Source organism: Oculina patagonica, chromosome 10 (assembly GCF_052425735.1).
Source record: "Oculina patagonica isolate OP01 chromosome 10, crgOcupat, whole genome shotgun sequence".
In the NCBI taxonomy this organism is placed as follows: Eukaryota; Metazoa; Cnidaria; class Anthozoa; order Scleractinia; family Oculinidae; genus Oculina; species Oculina patagonica.
The window spans coordinates 12240702-12259209 of NC_135767.1; the positions used below are offsets into that span (position 1 = coordinate 12240702).

General features: G+C 37.1%; 2 protein-coding genes across 2 annotated transcripts in view; both read left to right on the forward strand.

The window, feature by feature from the left end:
* Positions 1 to 292, forward strand: part of LOC144667250 (uncharacterized) — a 5626-nt gene extending 5334 nt beyond the window's left edge. The window contains exon 5 of the mRNA XM_078528649.1: positions 239 to 292. Coding sequence (XP_078384775.1) covers positions 239 to 292 — 54 coding nt within the window. The remainder of the gene's footprint in view (positions 1 to 238) is intronic.
* Positions 293 to 2055: 1763 nt separating this feature from the next.
* On the forward strand, positions 2056 to 11940 carry LOC144667251 (CUB and peptidase domain-containing protein 1-like). The gene is made up of 6 exons (XM_078528650.1): positions 2056 to 2205; positions 2731 to 2871; positions 7379 to 7544; positions 10539 to 10714; positions 10965 to 11130; positions 11757 to 11940. The coding sequence occupies exons 2-6, from the start codon at positions 2838 to 2840 to the stop codon at positions 11938 to 11940; spliced, it is 726 nt and encodes a 241-aa protein (XP_078384776.1). The 5' UTR covers positions 2056 to 2205; positions 2731 to 2837.
* Positions 11941 to 18508: the final 6568 nt, after the last annotated feature.

Here is an 18508-nt window from a genome sequence, read left to right on the forward strand (position 1 = left end):
CCCCCTCCCTATGGGCCTGATTTATAATTTACGAATTACTTTTATTATATTATTGAGGATAGTGTAATGAAATACTAAATTTGTTTGGATTTCTCAAGAAAAACCCTCTATTCCGAAAGCATAAATACCAACTGAAGCATTTGATTACGTTAGAAAATTGAACAAGAAACATGTAACTTAGCAAATAAACTGCTATCTCCGCTCGGTTCATTAACTTACAATGTTCCAGTGTTTACAGTGTAACGCGCTGTCTGACAGTAGAAGAAAATTCAACAAGATAGGACCTAAATAAAATAATTCTTGTCCTTGAAGCCAACTTTCGATGATTTCCTGCCTTACTGGACTTTAAATTGCTTTTCCTTGTACTGTGAACGGATTTATTTTACCAAATTAAACGAAATGGAGCGAACTTCTTCTCAACTTGCGAACTTCTCAACCTGCCAAGTCTGTCAACTTCACGTGAAATTCAAGTTCACAATTTCGCTTCGAAGTTCCCTATTCGATTGCAACTACGTAATGATATTCCCACTGAAGTTCGTAGCGAACTTCACGAATTTCAAACGAACTTTGGAAACCGTTGGTCAGAAGTTTTGTAGGATGCACTGTAAAAAAAAAAAAAAAAAAAAAAAAAAAACGAAGAAAAAATTACTCAGTCTGCACGGTCTGCAGTCTGCAGTCTGCGTGGTCTGCGTTTTAGAGTGACAGGAAAATTGTCGAAAAGTAAACTACAGTAGTGTCGTCACTGTTGGTGAGCAGTAAGATTGCGGGAAAATCAAAGCAGTTCATTTCTGAAGTTCATCTGAGTCGATGACTTCGTTTTGAGCGCAAAGTCATGATGTTTTGTGCAGCAATAAACTGCACAAATAATATAAAGTCTAAAGTTGGTTCTTTAAAGTGTATATGACATGAAAAATATTTTCTGCTTATTTGAAAGGCCTTTCGAAATACAGAAGAATGGTGTTTTTCTTTTCGAAATATCTTTTTTTATTTCAGAGATATTGACGTTTTTGTATTATGCAAATTAGATCAGTGATGACGTCATAAGATTTGACTCTAAAAAAATGGTAAAATACTGAATAAACAATATCTCTAAAATTATTAAAGCAGTGTTCTTGGAACTTGGCACCACAAATGTGCATCTCAAAAGAAACAAAATGTTACTCTTAGGGCTGTTGCCATGACAACAGTTTTGCCGCTGGTGCTGTCTCAATAAAAACTGAAATTCCCAGTTTTTGTCTTAAACCAAGAACCATCTAGCGCAGCCAAACCAATGGTAGGAATTAAGGCAATATGGAAACTATGTCTGTTCTAAGCAGGATCCTTTGTCTCACTTTAGAGGTCAGATATGGGGATATTTGTCTTTTTGACAGAGAGAGACTAGAGCTGAAAGAGTTGCTATGGCAACAATACTAAGGGTGTCATTTTGTTCCTTTTGTGATGTACATTTGTGGCGCCAAGTTTCAAGAACACTGCTTCAATAGTTTTAGAGATATTGTTTATTCAGTATTTTACCATTTTTTAGAGTCAAATCTTGTGACGTCATCACTGATCTAATTTGCAAAATACAAAAACGTCAATATCTCTGAAACGAAAAAAGATATTTCGAAAAGAAAAACGCCATTCTTCTGTATTTCAAAAGGCCTTTCAAATAAGCAGAAAATATTTTTCATGTCATATACACTTAAATTTAAGGGCGCTTCCCATTTGTCAGAACTAGCCGGCCAAACCGATATAATTCCGTTATTAGTCAGATTTGTCCTGTCGAACCAGTCAAAACATAAATATTGCACATTGCTATGGCGGATATGTAGGAAAATCTCGTGGAAAAGGCCCATTTTACATTCAAAACTACCGGCCCGGCCGGCAAGTTCTGTCAAATGGAAAGCACCTTAAGTTTCCTGAAGATCCAAAAGTTAGAGAAAAATTGCTTTAAAAATGAATAGAGAATCGTTTGAACTAAAACAAGCGCTCACTCATTTATGCGTATCGTGGATAGAGTATCATAGAGTATGTCCGTACGTCCGAGGGTTAACATGATATTGTTTTGCAGGAGTTTTTTCAGGAGTGAAGGCTCAAAAATAAACAGATCGTCTATATCGTCCATTGGACTGTTTATGAATAAAAACACCTTCAGAATCATGTCAGTGGTTTTCCTGCTAATCTTGTTTATGTGCAGTGAAAAGGACCGCGCACTCGCAGTACAAGGTAAGCAGATAAGTAGGCGGTACATAACAGATATTCTGCGATATACGTTGGTTTCCAAGAATCCTTCTTAAGTCTTGCTGCATGACCACAGCTATTCTAGCTGCGAATGTGTTTGGTTGGCAATCTGTTAAATAATAAAACAATTAGCTTGCTCAATCTTTCGGTATATTGTCTGATTTAAGAAAATTCGGCCCAATGCCTCGTCGGTAAAGTATCAGTTAGTATTTTATGCGATTTTGCTTATTAATTGATAGCTTTGCCATTAGGGTAGTTTTCCGCTGTCTGTGCTCGCCGGTTATAAGTTTTCTCTTATTTCACTGCTAAAATTTACTTACTGAATCATGGAACGCGCTGCGGAAGAAGAATTTTGTCTCGTGGAAATTGTTTAGGTGAAACATGCGGGTCTGATAGATTGGAACATTCGGTAAAGATGGCAAGACTTAGTTTTGCTTTAGGACCTTTAGAGAAATATAAATACAGTTTTATCGTTCCGTTTTGTCCTTTTTCAATTTTTTGGTTTAATAGAATGTGGTTCGGTTGTGAACAACACGCTGACAAGTCCTGGATATCCAAATAACTACCCAACTACTCGGTTCCTATTCCACACGGCATGGCGATGAGGATTTACTTTCATGAACTTAACGTGGAGTATCATCCAACATGCGAGTGAGTAAAAAAGGATCAAGGAACTCTTACTCTTACTCTTTTAACACAACACGAAATTCTGTTTATATATAGTAATAATGAGTATGAGTAGTCGAGTTTGCTTTGTCTTCGACATGTAAATGCTAAGTTACCTTATTGTTACTTATTTTCGCGGTTACTTAATTTCGCGAAAATGCAACAGGAATATTTCGCGAGACTTAATTTTCGCGATTTGGCCAAAAATACGTAATTAGCATAAAAAATACAATAGAAATTGTTTAGAATTAATTTTCGCGGGTCTTTAATTTCGCGATTTTTTGAAAATCGCGAAAATCGCGAAAATTAAGTCCCGCGAAAATAAGTAACAATAAGGTATTTCCTTGCCATGTGCAAATTAAACTATAAGAAAACAGGAAATTATAATTTACTAACTTAAAAATGCATCAAAAATATATTAAAAATCAATATAACATACCAAAGAGGCCAATTTATCCCCAACTTTTTATTGGTTAGCCATAACATAATATCATGCTGTTATATTACATAAAAACTAGTCTAACAGGGTTTTGGGACGGACCATTAGAAAAGTGATAGGGGGAGGGGGTGGGGAATTTTCGGCTTGCACGAATTTTTTTTCTGTCCATTTCTTGTTCAGGAATTTTTTTTTTCGGGTGAAACCCTCTGCTCGAATTTTTTTTTAGATAAATGTTTTTTTTTTCTTCAGACAAATGCCATGTTTTGTTACTTTATACCATGTTTTTTTGACAAATGTTGCTTTGTTAATTATTTTTTAAATATTTTAACCCTATTCAGACCGGGCTTTTTTGGACCTTCTCAGACCGGGGGGGGGGGGGTTCGGAAGCCCCCCCTATGTAACTTCCAGAATATTAAAGCAATCACCATGAAACTTATAGGATGTATTGTATGTCCAAAACTCTTTCTTTTGGTATACGTCACGTGGGATGGTGACGTCACATCACGTGACCACGTTTTTATCTGGAACTTTCAATCAATCGATTTTTCTAAACTTGACAACGGAAGAAGAAATTATTGCTATTGCAAACCAATTTCAATCAGGTAAAGCTGCTGGCTGTGACAACATTCCTATGTCTATTATAAAGCAGTCTATAAACATTATTTGTTCTCCACTTGCGCACATTGTTAACTTGTCTATTATGCATGGCATTGTTCCAGACCAAATGAAAATCGCTCGTGTGGTACCCATTTTCAAAACTGGTGACAAAGCTATTTTTTCTAACTATAGACCTGTTTCCATCCTCCCTTGTTTTTCAAAATTCCTAGAGCGCATTGTTTATAATCGCAATCGTGACAATTACATCATGATGTCAAAACAGCCGCCATCTTGGATCCGCCATCTTGGATTTCAAAATTTTTCCAAAATGCCAGAAAACCACCCAAAATCACGGAAAAGTACTCAAAATAAATAAAAATGTGCTTTAAACCCGTAAAAATGTAAAAATAATTCCATTTAAGAACAGAAAACGCAAAATTACAAATTTGGGAAAACATGCCTGTCAAAATGCCGTTGCCATGGTGATGTCAAGTTCCTGACACATCATCCAACCCTACCAAATTGTTGCCAGATAAATTTTAGGAAAACTCAGAAAGTTTGGCAGCGTTTGGTTAAATCTTAAAAAAGTTATAAAAGTTCAAAGTCAGCGCGGGCCTCAAAAGCCCCCCCCCCCCCCGATCTGAATAGGGTTAAAAATGCCGTTGTTCATTGACTTCATCCTTTGGGGACTGTCAATAAGTACTGAAGGAGGGGGGGATGGTCAAAGGGCGGTGCAATTGGAAAAAGTGGAGACCCACCCCTTCCTTCTCAAAACACCCACCCCTGGGCGAGGGTTGGAAATTACATGATCCACCCTTTCTACAAAAAATAGTTAATAAGGAAAAAGTCTGTTTGATTGTATGTAATGGATTAGAGGTTTTTGAATTGATATCAGCTTTTAAAGAGCGATCCCAATCATACGCCACCATAATTGTCCATAATGGACACTTTATTTCTATATATAGTTTCTTACACATCTTCTTTCGCTTCTTAACACACCAAAGCAGGATGAATTTCTCGATCACTTCGTATAATAGATTTGTGTTTTTCATATATTTCTGTGTAAAGTCCGTGGGAAAACTTAGACATAAACATATGCAAAAACTAAAACAATACGTAATAGAAATTCATAAATAATTACTGCAGAAATCCTATTTGACCGGAATTGACAACATAAACTAAGACCACTGTATATCGTACCATTCATGTTTGCAATCTGTTTGATAAATGAGTTAACTAGTAAGCAATCTATGCAGGCTAGAGAAAGACGAGCTAAAGGAATGTTATGATCACAATCCATCTAGGGGGGTGTGGGGTCATGCTCCCGCAGAAAATTTTGAAATTTCTAAGCTCGGAAATGCTATTTTCAGCGTTCTCCACCATATATTTCGTCGAAAAAGAGATCTCAGACCACTGTATATCGTACCATTCATGTTTGCAATCTGTTTGATAAATGAGTTAACTAGTAAGCAATCTATGCAGGCTAGAGAAAGACGAGCTAAAGGAATGTTATGATCACAATCCATCTAGGGAGGGGCGGGGGGGGGGGGGTGTGGGGGCATGCTCCCGCAGAAAATTTTGAAATTTCTAGGCTCGGAAATGCTATTTTCAGCGTTCTCCACCATATATTTCGTCGAAAAAGAGATCTCATCAAGTGTTAAATGATGGCAGGTATTTTCAAGTATTAATAGGACCTTTCCTTCTGCACGAATTTTTTTTCTTTGCCTTCCCCTTTACACGATTTTTTTTTCTTGCCATTTTGGCTTGCAGGAATTTTTTTTTGGTTTTCCCCCCCCATCACTTTTCTAATTGTCCGTCCCTTAGTTAATTTTTTAGATTGTTTTCACTGTATACATCCTACTATGATTTTTTTTGGTTTAAATAAAGCTATGACTACTTGAAGATTGCTAATGAGAACAGCGAGACATTTGGTGTGATCTGTGGCTCGCGGTATGGGACGGATATCATTGTAAGGGACTGGTCAATAATTAAAGGGGGGGGGGGGTGGGCCGGAGCAGAAAGGGGGTGGGTCATCAGTTTTTGAGCCCTTGAAAAGGGGTGGGTTATGTAATTTTGATCTACACATAGGGGGTGGGTCATCTTATTTATTCACTAACTTTCAACTGTTATAGTTCCAAGAAAAGTTGTATTCATTAGTTTTAAAAAATGATAAATTTATCCATGTGTCAGCAGTTTTAAATGAATTTCTAGTGATTTTTAAAGGCCCAAATATAAAAATTTCCCGGGGGAGCCCCCCAAGAGGGCACGTGATCATAACATCAGTTCTGCCTGTCTCTCACCTGCATAGATTCAGGCTTGGTTGTAGTTTCTATCATTACTTTCTGTATAAAAATATGAACTCTTCAATAATTTATTATGAATTAATATTACAAACAGGTTCAGTTTTTTGCATATGTTTGTGTCTGAATTTCCCCATGGACTTTACACACAAATTTTTTGGAAACTTACAAAAGGCTAGTATAAGAAGTGATAAATTCATCCTTCTTTGGTGTGTTGAGAACAGCAGGGTCCATCAGAAAATGTCTATGTAGGGAATTTCACTTTAAAAGCTGAAGTCAAATCAAAAACTTTCAACCCCTAACTGATGATTAAATAAATGATTGGTCACTTGATTTTTTTTAGCAAAGGGGATGGGTCATGTAATTTTCAACCGCCTATCAGGGGTGGGTCAGTCAGTTTTGAGCCAGAAAGAAGGGGTGGGTCACAAATTTTCGAGCCACCACTTTTCCAATTGCTCCGGCCCACCCCCCCCTGGTACTTATTGACCAGTCCCTAACTGGAGACTACGCACGGCTGACATTTCATTCAGACTCTGAGGAACAGAAGAAAGGATTCAATATATCTTTCTCTGTTGTTCCAGTGCCTGGTAAGAACAATCGAAATGATATTTTATCGTACACTCATGGTCGGACGACTAAGTTTATATTTGTCGAAAAATAAAACTGGACAGACGTGGGAATTGCCCACTTTTGAAATTAAAATAGCAACATTGAAATCCTCAGTTCCGTTTATATGCAAATCGTTCAACGATTGCAAAATATTCCCTAAATAGGTAGCCTCTCACGCAGTCGTTTTTAGGGGTGCAAACTTTACTGAAGTGTCGAGCCTAACACCTAACACTTGGGAAGTTTGGAAAGCACTCTTACGCTTCTTTTGTGCCCTCCAAACTTCCCGCGTGCATCCATAGCTCGATATACGCACGCTGAGCATGAACCAATTCGTAATTAACTATCAAACCTAAACAAAGGAAAACTCTGAAATTAAATGCTAGCACTAGTCCCTAGCAAGTTGGTATTTTTATAATCTCGTGTAAAAAGAACTGCTCTTTAAAATTATCAGGGAACTTCCAGAGATATTTTTTTCAAGAGTGGTAGAACTGTATAAGTTGTTGTTACTATAAAGCTACTGAGCTGTTCCTTTGGGATCCTGTTGCAGAGATAAAAGAATGCGGTTCCGTCGTAAACAATACGTTGACAAGTCCTGGATATCCAGACAACTACCCAAGCGATATGGATTGTAATTATTCGGTTCCCATTCCACACGGCATGGCATTAAAAATCACATTTGACAAATTTTACTTGGAGTATGATTCATTATGCAGGTAAGAAAACATATAGTGGAGCTTCAGCGCGCGCCAAAGGCGCGCGAGAGCGGGGCATCCATAGGTAAGCAAATGGGAATCCATTGAACCGAAAAATGTTGGGAGTCGCGTACGTACGTACGTACGTACGCCCGTACGCACGGATTAAGCCTGGGACGAGGTTGCTGGTCGGTTGCCGCCCGTGCCTGAAGTAAAAGTAAGGAAATTATAAACAGCAAATAATGTTCGCAGGGCAAGACAAAATATAGACAACGGGTAAAATTGCTCAGCGACACTACACAGCAAAACATCTGAGAAGTTTATTATCCAACTGCTCTATTTTGTTTGTATTTTTTTATGTGTGAGTGTATCGAAACAACGGTGCCCCTTTACGCAAAAAAAAAAAAAAAAATGTGGCTCGCGTCCAATCGCTACACGGTTAATTTTATTGCTCTCTGGTCGCATTTTTCGTAACCATTAAACCAGCAATTGACCTAATATTCTATCGACTGGATAATGGGAACGTTTTAGTTAGATCTAAACAAAGTTATGGTATGAAATGCGGGAAACTTTGTCGCGCGGTGTTCTCTGTGTAGGCTGAATGAATCCGCGAATAAGAGGAAAAGCCATCTATATTCCGTGAAATTGTGGAAAACAAACAAAAAAAAAAATTACGAGGAGATCCAGAGGAGGTTGGACAGCAAGAATTATGGGTAGAGCGTCATTTCGACTTCATTATTTCGGCTTAATCTGTACTAAATTGCTGAGCCTGATTTTATGACAGAAAATTTCATGTTGTTCTTACTTTCTGAACGCAGTTTCGATAGATTCGGTCGGCACGGTTTAGATCTATCTGTAAATACTTTGCCGCTTTCGGTCGCTTTAATATGTAGCACATTAAAGCTTATGGTTACATGTCAGTTCATTTTTTTCTTCCTTTGAGTTGGTTTTATTTTTCTAGGGATTTACTGATTATCTCTTGCCGTAAGTTGATTTTCATTGGTCGTATAAAGTCGAATTCTATTCCCTTGCCGTGAGGCCTTGTCGTGATGTTCTGTCAGATAAGAGTTTATTCCGACTTTTAGCCGCAAATTTTCTCGGCAGAAGAAATTCATACAGTATAAGTGACTTTTTTCGAAGTGATGAACGACGCCGTACAAAGCAGAAAGCTCGAACAAAATTAATTTATTTAAACTAAACTTGTTCTGAAAGTCATGTTCACCCCACCGAGCGCGAGGTGTGAATAAAAACTGACTCATATATTTTTTTTTGCTTTAGTAAAGCTCACTTTTACACTGAATAACTACACTGAATAGAAATGATTTAGTATGCGTTAAAATTAATTTGTTTAAACTGTGCACACGGTAAGAAATAAAAAAAACACCGATTTATCTCAGATAAGTTTTAAATTTGCGTACGTGAGCAACCCATTTGAGTGCACCGATATAATAAGACGAATACAAGCAGGAAAAGTAAGACGGGAATATATGTCCACGAAATATATTGACGTCTCTTTTTGTATAAAGCAAAACGATAAGAGGATCGCGAAACTATTTTCTATTCTTAGAAAGCAGAGAATTAACCCTTAAATAATTTTTACGAGGCCATGAGTTGTTCTGCCTCGAGTTTATTGTTTTTGTTGTACCGTAATATAAATACATTCATTTCAATGATGATCGATTTAAATTTGTCTTGCACCTATGGGCTAGCGTATACTTTAAAGCTTTGACTGCATATTTATCAGAATGGAAACATTGTTAACTCCAGTGAAAATGAAATAAAGTGTGAGCTCCGCTTTTAGGCTTGCCTAAATCTATATATTATAATATCCACTGCTTCTTCCCTTTGCATCGTGTCCATTATTAACCCTATTCACACAGAAAGGCGAAGGGAGGGGATCTTTAGAGGCTCGTTCCAAATTTGAAGTTGTGTAACTTAATAATGATTAAAGCATACGTTATCCTGAAAACATGACGCTGATGTCACGTGACCACTGCTGAAATGCAAGATGGTGGACAAAACATTGTATCCACACCATATTTCCCCTCTTTTCTCATATTTTTCTACCTTGAAACATACTTTTAAAAGGCACGAAAGTTTTACAGTCCAATTACTTTATTTTTTATATTTGATAAAGTCAATAAATTTAAAATAAGAATGGGGGATCCAAATGGCAGCTTTTTCAAAATAATGATAGCATCATGTCGTTGCTAATGACAACCAAAGTTTTTTCAGATACAAGAATCTTATCAGAGACGTTGCTGTTATGGGCTTGTGATTATACATTCATGCCATTTGTGATGAAAACATTAATTAAATACTATTTCAATCAATAAACTCAAACAAATGGTTTTATATACGTTATGATGACACCAAAGCATTTGTATTTATTAGAATTGCAGTCTACCTTATCCTATGTTAATTTGGTTATCATTAGATAATCAGTTTTATAACATAGCTAGCAGAGACGGGCAATCAGATCCAGTATACGTGAGTGTGCAAAAAGTCAAGTAGTGCATGCCGATAGCACGAGCATATCGCTTTGCCAGAATTTTTTTCTCTCTAGAGCGAGGTTTTGGGAGATGGTTTTTGACCGGGTTTAGATCTAAATTTCCTCTGGCAATGTTATAAAAGATTGGTTCATACTTTTAGCCTTGTAATATCGAGTTATGATACACTTGGGAAGTTTGGAGAACACTTAAGAAGCTAGAGTTGCGAGTAACTCCTACGCTTCTTTCGTGCTCTCCAGAATTCCCGCGTGCACCTTAACTCGATAGTGTACGCTAAAGCGTGAACCAATTAAAGTAATTAAAGTTATCGAAAATTCAAAAAAAGGACCCAGGAAGTTCAAAAAAGCCCGGTCTGAATAGGGCTAATACATGTATAATCATGCCGTTCTTCGATGGGTGATATTCCAAGGTTAGGAAGCACCAGGACTGGCCAGAATGAAATTTAGTTTTACAGCATCTTTGACTTCTTGACTTCGTCTACTCTAAGATGCATTTTACTTTTAAGGTTTGATTACTTGAAGATTACGGATGAGAACGACGAGGAATTTGGTGTGATTTGTGGTGAGCAGCATGACGAACACATTATTGTAATTGGAGACTACGCACGGCTAACATTTCATTCAGATTCTGAAGTACAGAAAACAGGATTCTTGATATTTTTTGCTGCCGTCTCAAAGTCTGGTAAGTAAAGTTTGAGTGATCAGTGGACACAAGTTCAAGTTGGTACATATTTGTGGCAAAATAGCGAAGGAATTTTGCTAATTTGAAGAGCAACGTCGAAAGGTTTTTTTCCAATGCAAAATGTTCAAGAATTACAAATATATTAGAAAACGAAATGCATGTTGAATGAGCCACTCAAAGAGCGCGAGAACCCTTTTGCCGTATAAATTATTATTGTAACTGAGGTTTACGTTTGGATTCACTGTTGCAGAGATCAAAAGATGTGGTTCCGTGGTAAACAATGTACTGAGGAATCCTGGGTATCCAGGCAATTATCCAAGCAATATTGATTGTAATTATTCAGTTCCCATTCCACAAGGGATGGCGTTGAAAATCACTTTTGAGGAATTTGACTTGGAGTATGATTCATTATGCCAGTAAGTAAACATATACTTATATAACTATCTATGTAAGGTTTGCTTACGTTATTGGTAGGCACAACACCAAAGAAGTTCTACTAAATAACAAAAAAATATACTCAATCTTACATCCCTTGGTCCTTGTCCTTACTCTCTTTCTGTTATCTTCTTATCATACCCATCAGTATTTCTTTCTCTTTAATGCATGTATAATGTTTAATGCATGTATAATTAAGTGTCGACCAAACGGTGATATACTAAAGTTAGAAAAAAGCACCAAGATGATACCCCACTGTAATTTTACAACACTCATCCCTCCTACTGCAACAGGTATTAGTAGAATTCTACTAGTGGAAAATAATGCGACAATCTGATTGGTTGAGATACTTGTATACTATCTGTCGTTAGTAAACGAGCTCAGGCAAGCTCGGAGTGTTTGAGGATTAATTAGACTTTATAATGTAAAAATAATTGGAATTCGTTCAATTTAAAGTACTTTAGTGAGAATTCTACAAAAAAAAACAATTAGATTATTTGCCCTCAATTTCAATGAGGTAAAATTTGATTCGGCCTGCGGCCTCATCAATTATTACCTCATAGAAATTTCGAGCTCATAATCTAATTGTTATAGCTATCTTTTTAAGATATGACTACTTGAAGATTGCTAATGATAACAACAAGATATTTGATGTGATGTGTGGTCACCGGCGTGGGTCTGAAATTATTGTAAGCGGCGCCCACGCTCTGCTTACATTCCATTCTGACTCTGAAGTTCAGGAAAGAGGATTCTGGATATTGTTTACTGCTTTCCAAAAGCCTGGTAAGTAAAATTAGTGGAGACAAGGTCATGTTGACACAAGGTCATGTTGGTATAGTTTTGTCGCAAAATAACAGAAGGAAGTTAGAATTGCCTATTTTTGTGATCAGGCGAGAAAGGTCGAAAGGTTTTCGGCGCCACACAAATGGTGTGTAAATATTTGCAAAACAGAGAATATTAAATGGCTACTCAAAGAGTAGGAAGAGCCTTTTCTTCATTTTGACTCTGAATGATTATTATTATTATTATTATTATTATTATTATTTTCAAGCTACTGTTTATGTAAAAAGAAAAAAAAAATGTGAAAATTTGTTTACAATGAAAAGAATCGAGAATGCAGATTTTTCATCGCGCAGTAAAATGCAACTGAACATTTGTCCTGTACGGTAGTGTCATTCATCAGAAATTTAGGAAGGTTGCGTTCAACCTAGTCCAGTCCCTGAACTCTCCCTTCCGCGCGCCCTTTACAGGGGTTGAACCCAGGCGCGAGAAGAGAGAATCCAGGGTAACTTGCATGCACATGCGCCAGTTTCCCCCCCCCCCCCCCCCCAAAAAAAAAAAAAAAAAAAAAAAAAACAGGGAAAAACCATATTCGGCAGCATATTTGAAAACGCGCGCGCACAGGTGACGAGTTCAGCTAGGCAACCGAGTACTAAAAGCAGGATCACCGAGAATAACTTTAAAAATTGCCAAGCTTGCCATAGTTTGTACTAAAACACAAATCGCTATCCGTCAACTATTCCTGATATTTTGCATTGCATTGGCTTTGAATGCAATTTAGCACAGTTTTTTGTTGCATTTAACAAGCAAGTAATTAAGCCAAACTCCTCGTTTCCGATTTGTTAGTTCTGAGAATGCGCATGCAAGTTATCCTAGCCCGGGTTATTCTAAAGCCGATTAACACTGACCCAGGATTAACTTAACTGCAGAGACAACAGACTGTGGTTCCGTGGTAAACAATACACTGACAAGTCCTGGGTATCCAGACAAATACCCAAGTGACACGGATTGCAATTATTCCTTTCCCATTCCACGTGGCATGGCTATAAAAATCACCTTTCAAGAATTTTACTTGGAGCCTGGTTCAAAATGCAAGTAAGCTAAGACGTAACTATAACTATCCTTATAACCCGTATTACATAGAATGTAAAATCCACTAAAAAAGCAATACTGTTGATCTGATGTGAAAAGATCAACCAATCTGTTAATCAATTAATCAATCAGTTAATCAATTGATCAATCAAACAATCAATCATTTAATCAATCAATCAATCAATCAGTCAATTAATCAAACAACTTTATTTAAACATTTGAACATTTGGATTCATGAGCTTTTGACAGTTATCCGCAAGAAGTAGGTAGGGAATGAACCTGAGAATCATAAATAGGGTATTACCAGGGATCTATATAAGGGGGGAACCCTCGGGACAAGGAGAAACGTTCCCTCAATAGAGGTGTCCACTGAATAGAGGTTTCTGCGGTGTTGTTAACAATAAGCTATCTTAACAGAAATAATATGTTAACTTGATTTTGGTTGCAGCCGTTAAATTATGAAACTAAAACAATGCTCGATTAAGATTTGAAACACTAATTGTATGTCAATTTCTCGCTTGTTTGTTGCTGAAAATTCGGACATCCCTCATCTACAAGTATATAAAATTATCAAGACTTAGAGAGGCCTTTTTTATTTTTTTTTTTAACTTAAAGTAAATTGTAATTTATTTAATTTATATTTTACTTTTTAACATTGTCAAGCGCCCTTGAACGTATGGAAAGGGCGCTATACAAATGATTATTATTATTATTATTATTATTATAAAAGATGAATCAATGCATCAACAGCAACTGGCTATGAAATAATTAACTGAAGTCAGTTAACATGTTACATACGTTGAGTCACTAGTCCTGATTTTGAAATGAGATATCTCCGGTAGTTTAAAACAAAATCTGTACACTAAACTTAATTTATCATAACAATAAAAGCTCACCACTTGTGATTAGAGTAGAAATCTTATCAGTTATGTTAAGAGGTCACTTACAAGGGAAGTATAAGCAAAATATCATTATAGCCCTCCCCTTAAATGACGTTGGCTTAGCATTCGTAACGCTAAAAAGGTTTCCTTGCTCCTTTTAATTGAGCTGTCCCTTCATAAGAGTATTAAAAAGAGGCAGAAATTATACCAAACGAACGTTTTTGTCCCCTCAGTGGAGGTCTCCTACTGAACGTAATGAATAATTTGTTGTATAAACGTTATTGGTCGGTTTTTAATCTTGTGATTGGTGACCACAACACCATAAATAAAAAACCCAGTAACTGATACAAAATGAACTCAATCGCACCATCTCCATTGCAATATGTTCAGACATTAATAAGCCATATAAATAAAATGGCTCAAATAACAAATCTCCAAGTATGCGCACAGCCTATTACCCGTGGAATGGCAGCCATGGACAGCCTCATGCCTTAATGATGCATGAACACGTCTTAACGAGCTCCTGAACTTTTCTAAGTAACTTGGGTAAATAAATACTTTAACATTGTTTACACCTCAACCTTGCCTATTTTCCTTCTATTATATGCCTACGTATTTTTCTCCCTTTAACGTTAAGTTTGAACTGAATGAAAGCCAACCCTTGACTTTCTATGCCGTTTTCATTTTAACACCTTTTCTATCTTTTCCTTTTAAGACATGACTACTTGGAGATTACTAATGAGGAGAGGAAGATTTTTGGCAAATACTGTGGTGGACCGTATGGAAAGGACGCCACTGTGAATGTAACTGGTAACTATGCAAGGCTAAACTTCCACTCAGACGCTGATTTAGAGAAAAGAGGATTCCTGTTAATTTTTACTGCTGTTCCACTTCCCGGTAAGTGCGAAAAATGTCAAAATATTAGACTCATTTTCGTGCAGATACGTCACAGATGCCTCATTTTCGTACAGAAACCTCATAGATTGTAGAAGGCGCGGTGGCCTTATGGTAAGTGCGATGTTACCCGGATCGAGGGTCTGAGTTCGAGCCCTGGCAGGAATCACTTTGTTGTGTTCTTGGGCAAGACACTTTACTCTCATAGTGCCTCTCTCCACCCAGATGTATAAATGTGTACCGGCGAAATAATGCTGAGGCAGGGGGGTGGGGGATGGGGGGTGGGTGGGGGTTGGGTGGGGTTGTAACCTTGCGATAGACTAGAATCTCATCAACATGGGATTAGAAAATCTCTTACATAATCACTTTATGCTACTGAAACAGTAATAAGCCCCGGCGATATGAGCCACTTGGCTCGACGTTGACTTACCTTTACTTACAGACACCTCAATGGTGCCTTATTTTCGTACAGAAACATAACAGGTGCCTTATCTTCGTACAGGCACCTCACAGTTGCGTCATTTTTGCGGCAATCTCGTCCACAAAGCATTCTTTTCTTTTGGTCAGCTTCTAGCACGCAGATTTTGGCAGGTTCCGATTTTTTATAGTTTCTGCCAATCCGATTTAAGCTGATCCCCATTTTTAAAATTGAAACTTGCAGAGTCCGTTTTCTTTTTGATTATCAAAAGAAAAAGGGTTCTAGAGGCAAAACTAGATCGTGAGGGCCGAGTTCCACCCCACAGCTGTCCTGTTATTTGTGTAATCTCATATGCGAGTTGCAATTGAATGTAGAAAGTAATCAATCGTGTTTGTTTTTCTGTTTTTCAAACTGGGTCTCTAGTTATCATATCTTGTAATTAATATTATTATGTCGACCATGTCAACTTTATTTAGGCAGGGTACAGTGACCCAATCAGCACTTGGCTGGTATAAACAGAGGCCCTACATTGTAACTGTGCTCATATCGTGGGAGACTCCTTCTAAAATGTTTTGAAATTGGTATATGATTTAATAGAGCCATAGTTAATTGTGGAATTGTATGCAATATAGGTGTCCTACTGATGAACGGATACCGCAATTAGATATTTACTGGAGCGAAAATTACGTTCATTATCTGTTCCCTTAGAATTACTTTATGAAGATCGCACAACAAAGTCGATGGAATTTAAGTATGGGCGTAGCTTTTGTTTTTAATCATATTGATTATCTTCAATGCAAAAATCGAAAACTTAACTGGACGTCTTGGACACTTCATCTTAGCCATTTCAAGGAAGTGGATGTCAAAACGTGGTTTCCATAGCCTTATAAAAAATCATTCAAACACAGTTCACACATTGAAATTTTTGTGAAAGATGAATGAAAGGTAAGGTTTAACCATCAGAAAGTAAATTCCCTTCTCAAAATTGCGTAAAACATCGAAGTGGGTGGTATGGTTGGATGGATTGATAATGTTTATTTGACAACACGGTCAAATCATCAGCTAATAAGAAATTACAAAATATAATACTTAAAATAATAATAATCTAATTATAAGCTATACAGAGAGGAAATACACCACGCCCAACCTCTTGTCTTGTATGACCGAGGATTAGGTTTTAATAGGAAAGGTTAATAAAACATTTAAGCCGTGGAGATCCTTATTTCTCTTGTCGGAAGTAATTCGCGTTTTCTTTGGTCTTACATTACTACGCGAAGTGATTGGTACAAAAAAAAAAAAACAAAAAAAAAAATAGCGCCACTTTCCCAACCAATCAGAGTTACAACCCAAACCAAAGTTACTCGCTTGCACACTTTTTCCCGCACTTTGCACCGGCTTTATGTATTTGCTTCGTATTTTGATTAGTTCACTGAATTGTTTGAGTACGGGCCCTTTTTTATTTAATCAGAGTGATAGCTTTGGTTTTGGTTTCATGAAACTAAAAAAACTTCTTTAATACACATTAATGAAAAAGACGATGATTTGCAAAAAGTTTATGGTCATATAAGCGCCTGACCTCAAACGCCGGTATCTCGAAACTTTCTGCAGCGCGCGTCTCCGGCGTTTAATCGAGATACTATGGTATGTCAAACATTGTTGACAAATATTTACTTCTTTCCTAAAAGAATGTGGTTCAGTGATAAACAATACATTGACCAGTCCTGGATATCCAACAAAGTACCCAAACAATATGGACTGTATTTACTCTGTTCCTATTCCACCTGGTATGGCGATAAAGATCATTTTTAAAGATTTTGACGTTGAATATGACTCATCGAAGCCGTTGTTATGCCCGTAAGTAAAATCATAACTTTAACAAATAACGCTGACTGTGCAAAGACCATGTGTATGACTTTAACCCTATCCAGACCTGCGGGCGGGGAGAGTGCCCGCGCTAACTTTGAACGTTTATTACTTTTTCAAGATTCAACCAAACGCTGCCAAACTTTACGATTTTATCTCAAATTTATGTGGAAATAATTTGGTACGATCGGTGGTTGTGTCGCGAACTTGTAATTACCACCATGACAATAACATATTGACAGTCATGTTTTCCCAAATTTGTAATTGTGGTCCTTTTAATGAAAATTGATCACTTTTCAGTAACATTTCCGATAGTCGACTACTACCAATTATGAACAGTGTGTGTATAGCATCTCTCAGTGGGTGGTTTTTTTATCTCTGGCTATCTCGCTGGTGGCTAGGTTAACATTAATACTATTAATTCATCCAACTTTACCTCGAGTTTGCATCGAGTTATGTAACTAAGAAGAGGACGTATTTTTTTTTCCTAAAACAAAATCAAGAAAATGCAATGGTGGATAACATGTGCAATGCTGCGACTACTTAACCAATCACGAGGACGCGCGTGACATTATCCAAATTTGACCAATACTATTACAGAATAGTGGCCGGTAAAATGGATAGTCTGCTTGAAGACACTTCACTTTCGATATCAAAGCTGAGCGCAAAAATCTCAACTTAATACTCCATACACTATTTTTTGGCCAATCAGAGCGAGCGTAGAATCTAAACGGTCTCAAATATGTCAAGGCAAGGCTCAAATCCTTATGTCCATAAAGTTTGAAAACAGTCAACACTTTTCAGCAATTTAAGATGGTTTCCGCCCAACATTCGAGCAATACAGGCAAAAACAAAGTTACCAAAGAGACCTCATAGCATGGTAACAGTTTAAGTACAGCTAACAAAAACCTGTCAAAACTTTAGCCCTCAAGCTGACCCCGCGAGAGAAAAATGGATTTGAAATTATCTATATTCCAGTTAAAACGGATATTTCGCGCCAGTTCAAAACAAAATGGCGCGCGTTTTGAACATTTTTATGAGGTTTGGCTTTGATTTTCTCGAGAATGGTTTAGAATTTAATTACGGGGTCACCAGGACAAATGATTTTCAGTAAGATCTTTTATATAGTATACAAAATATTGCCGTGCTATAAGCAGATTTTTGGTACTTAATTTTCGCACTTGTTGCTCGAACTTTCAGCGGAATCCGTCTTAATTCACCAGAACACCCCTGAACTTGGCGATGCTATGTCATATAATGATCGTAACCCATTTTGAATATTTAGGTAACGTGGCCTGTAGATTCAATTATAACAATTAAAAATGGGCCGCAGAGATGGCATATAATGAATATAAATTGACATGTAACTGTGATTGTACGTACGGTTCTCCCTTACATGAAATCGGCTGAAATGGATTACCATGATTTCAA

Coding starts and splice junctions, on each gene's coding strand:
- LOC144667251 (XM_078528650.1), top strand. CDS start 2,838: ATGAACTTAACGTGGAGTATCATCCAACATGCGA. Junction 7,545..10,538: donor GAGTATGATTCATTATGCAG/GTAAGAAAACAT, acceptor TTTACTTTTAAG/GTTTGATTACTTGAAGATTA. Junction 10,715..10,964: donor TGCTGCCGTCTCAAAGTCTG/GTAAGTAAAGTT, acceptor TCACTGTTGCAG/AGATCAAAAGATGTGGTTCC.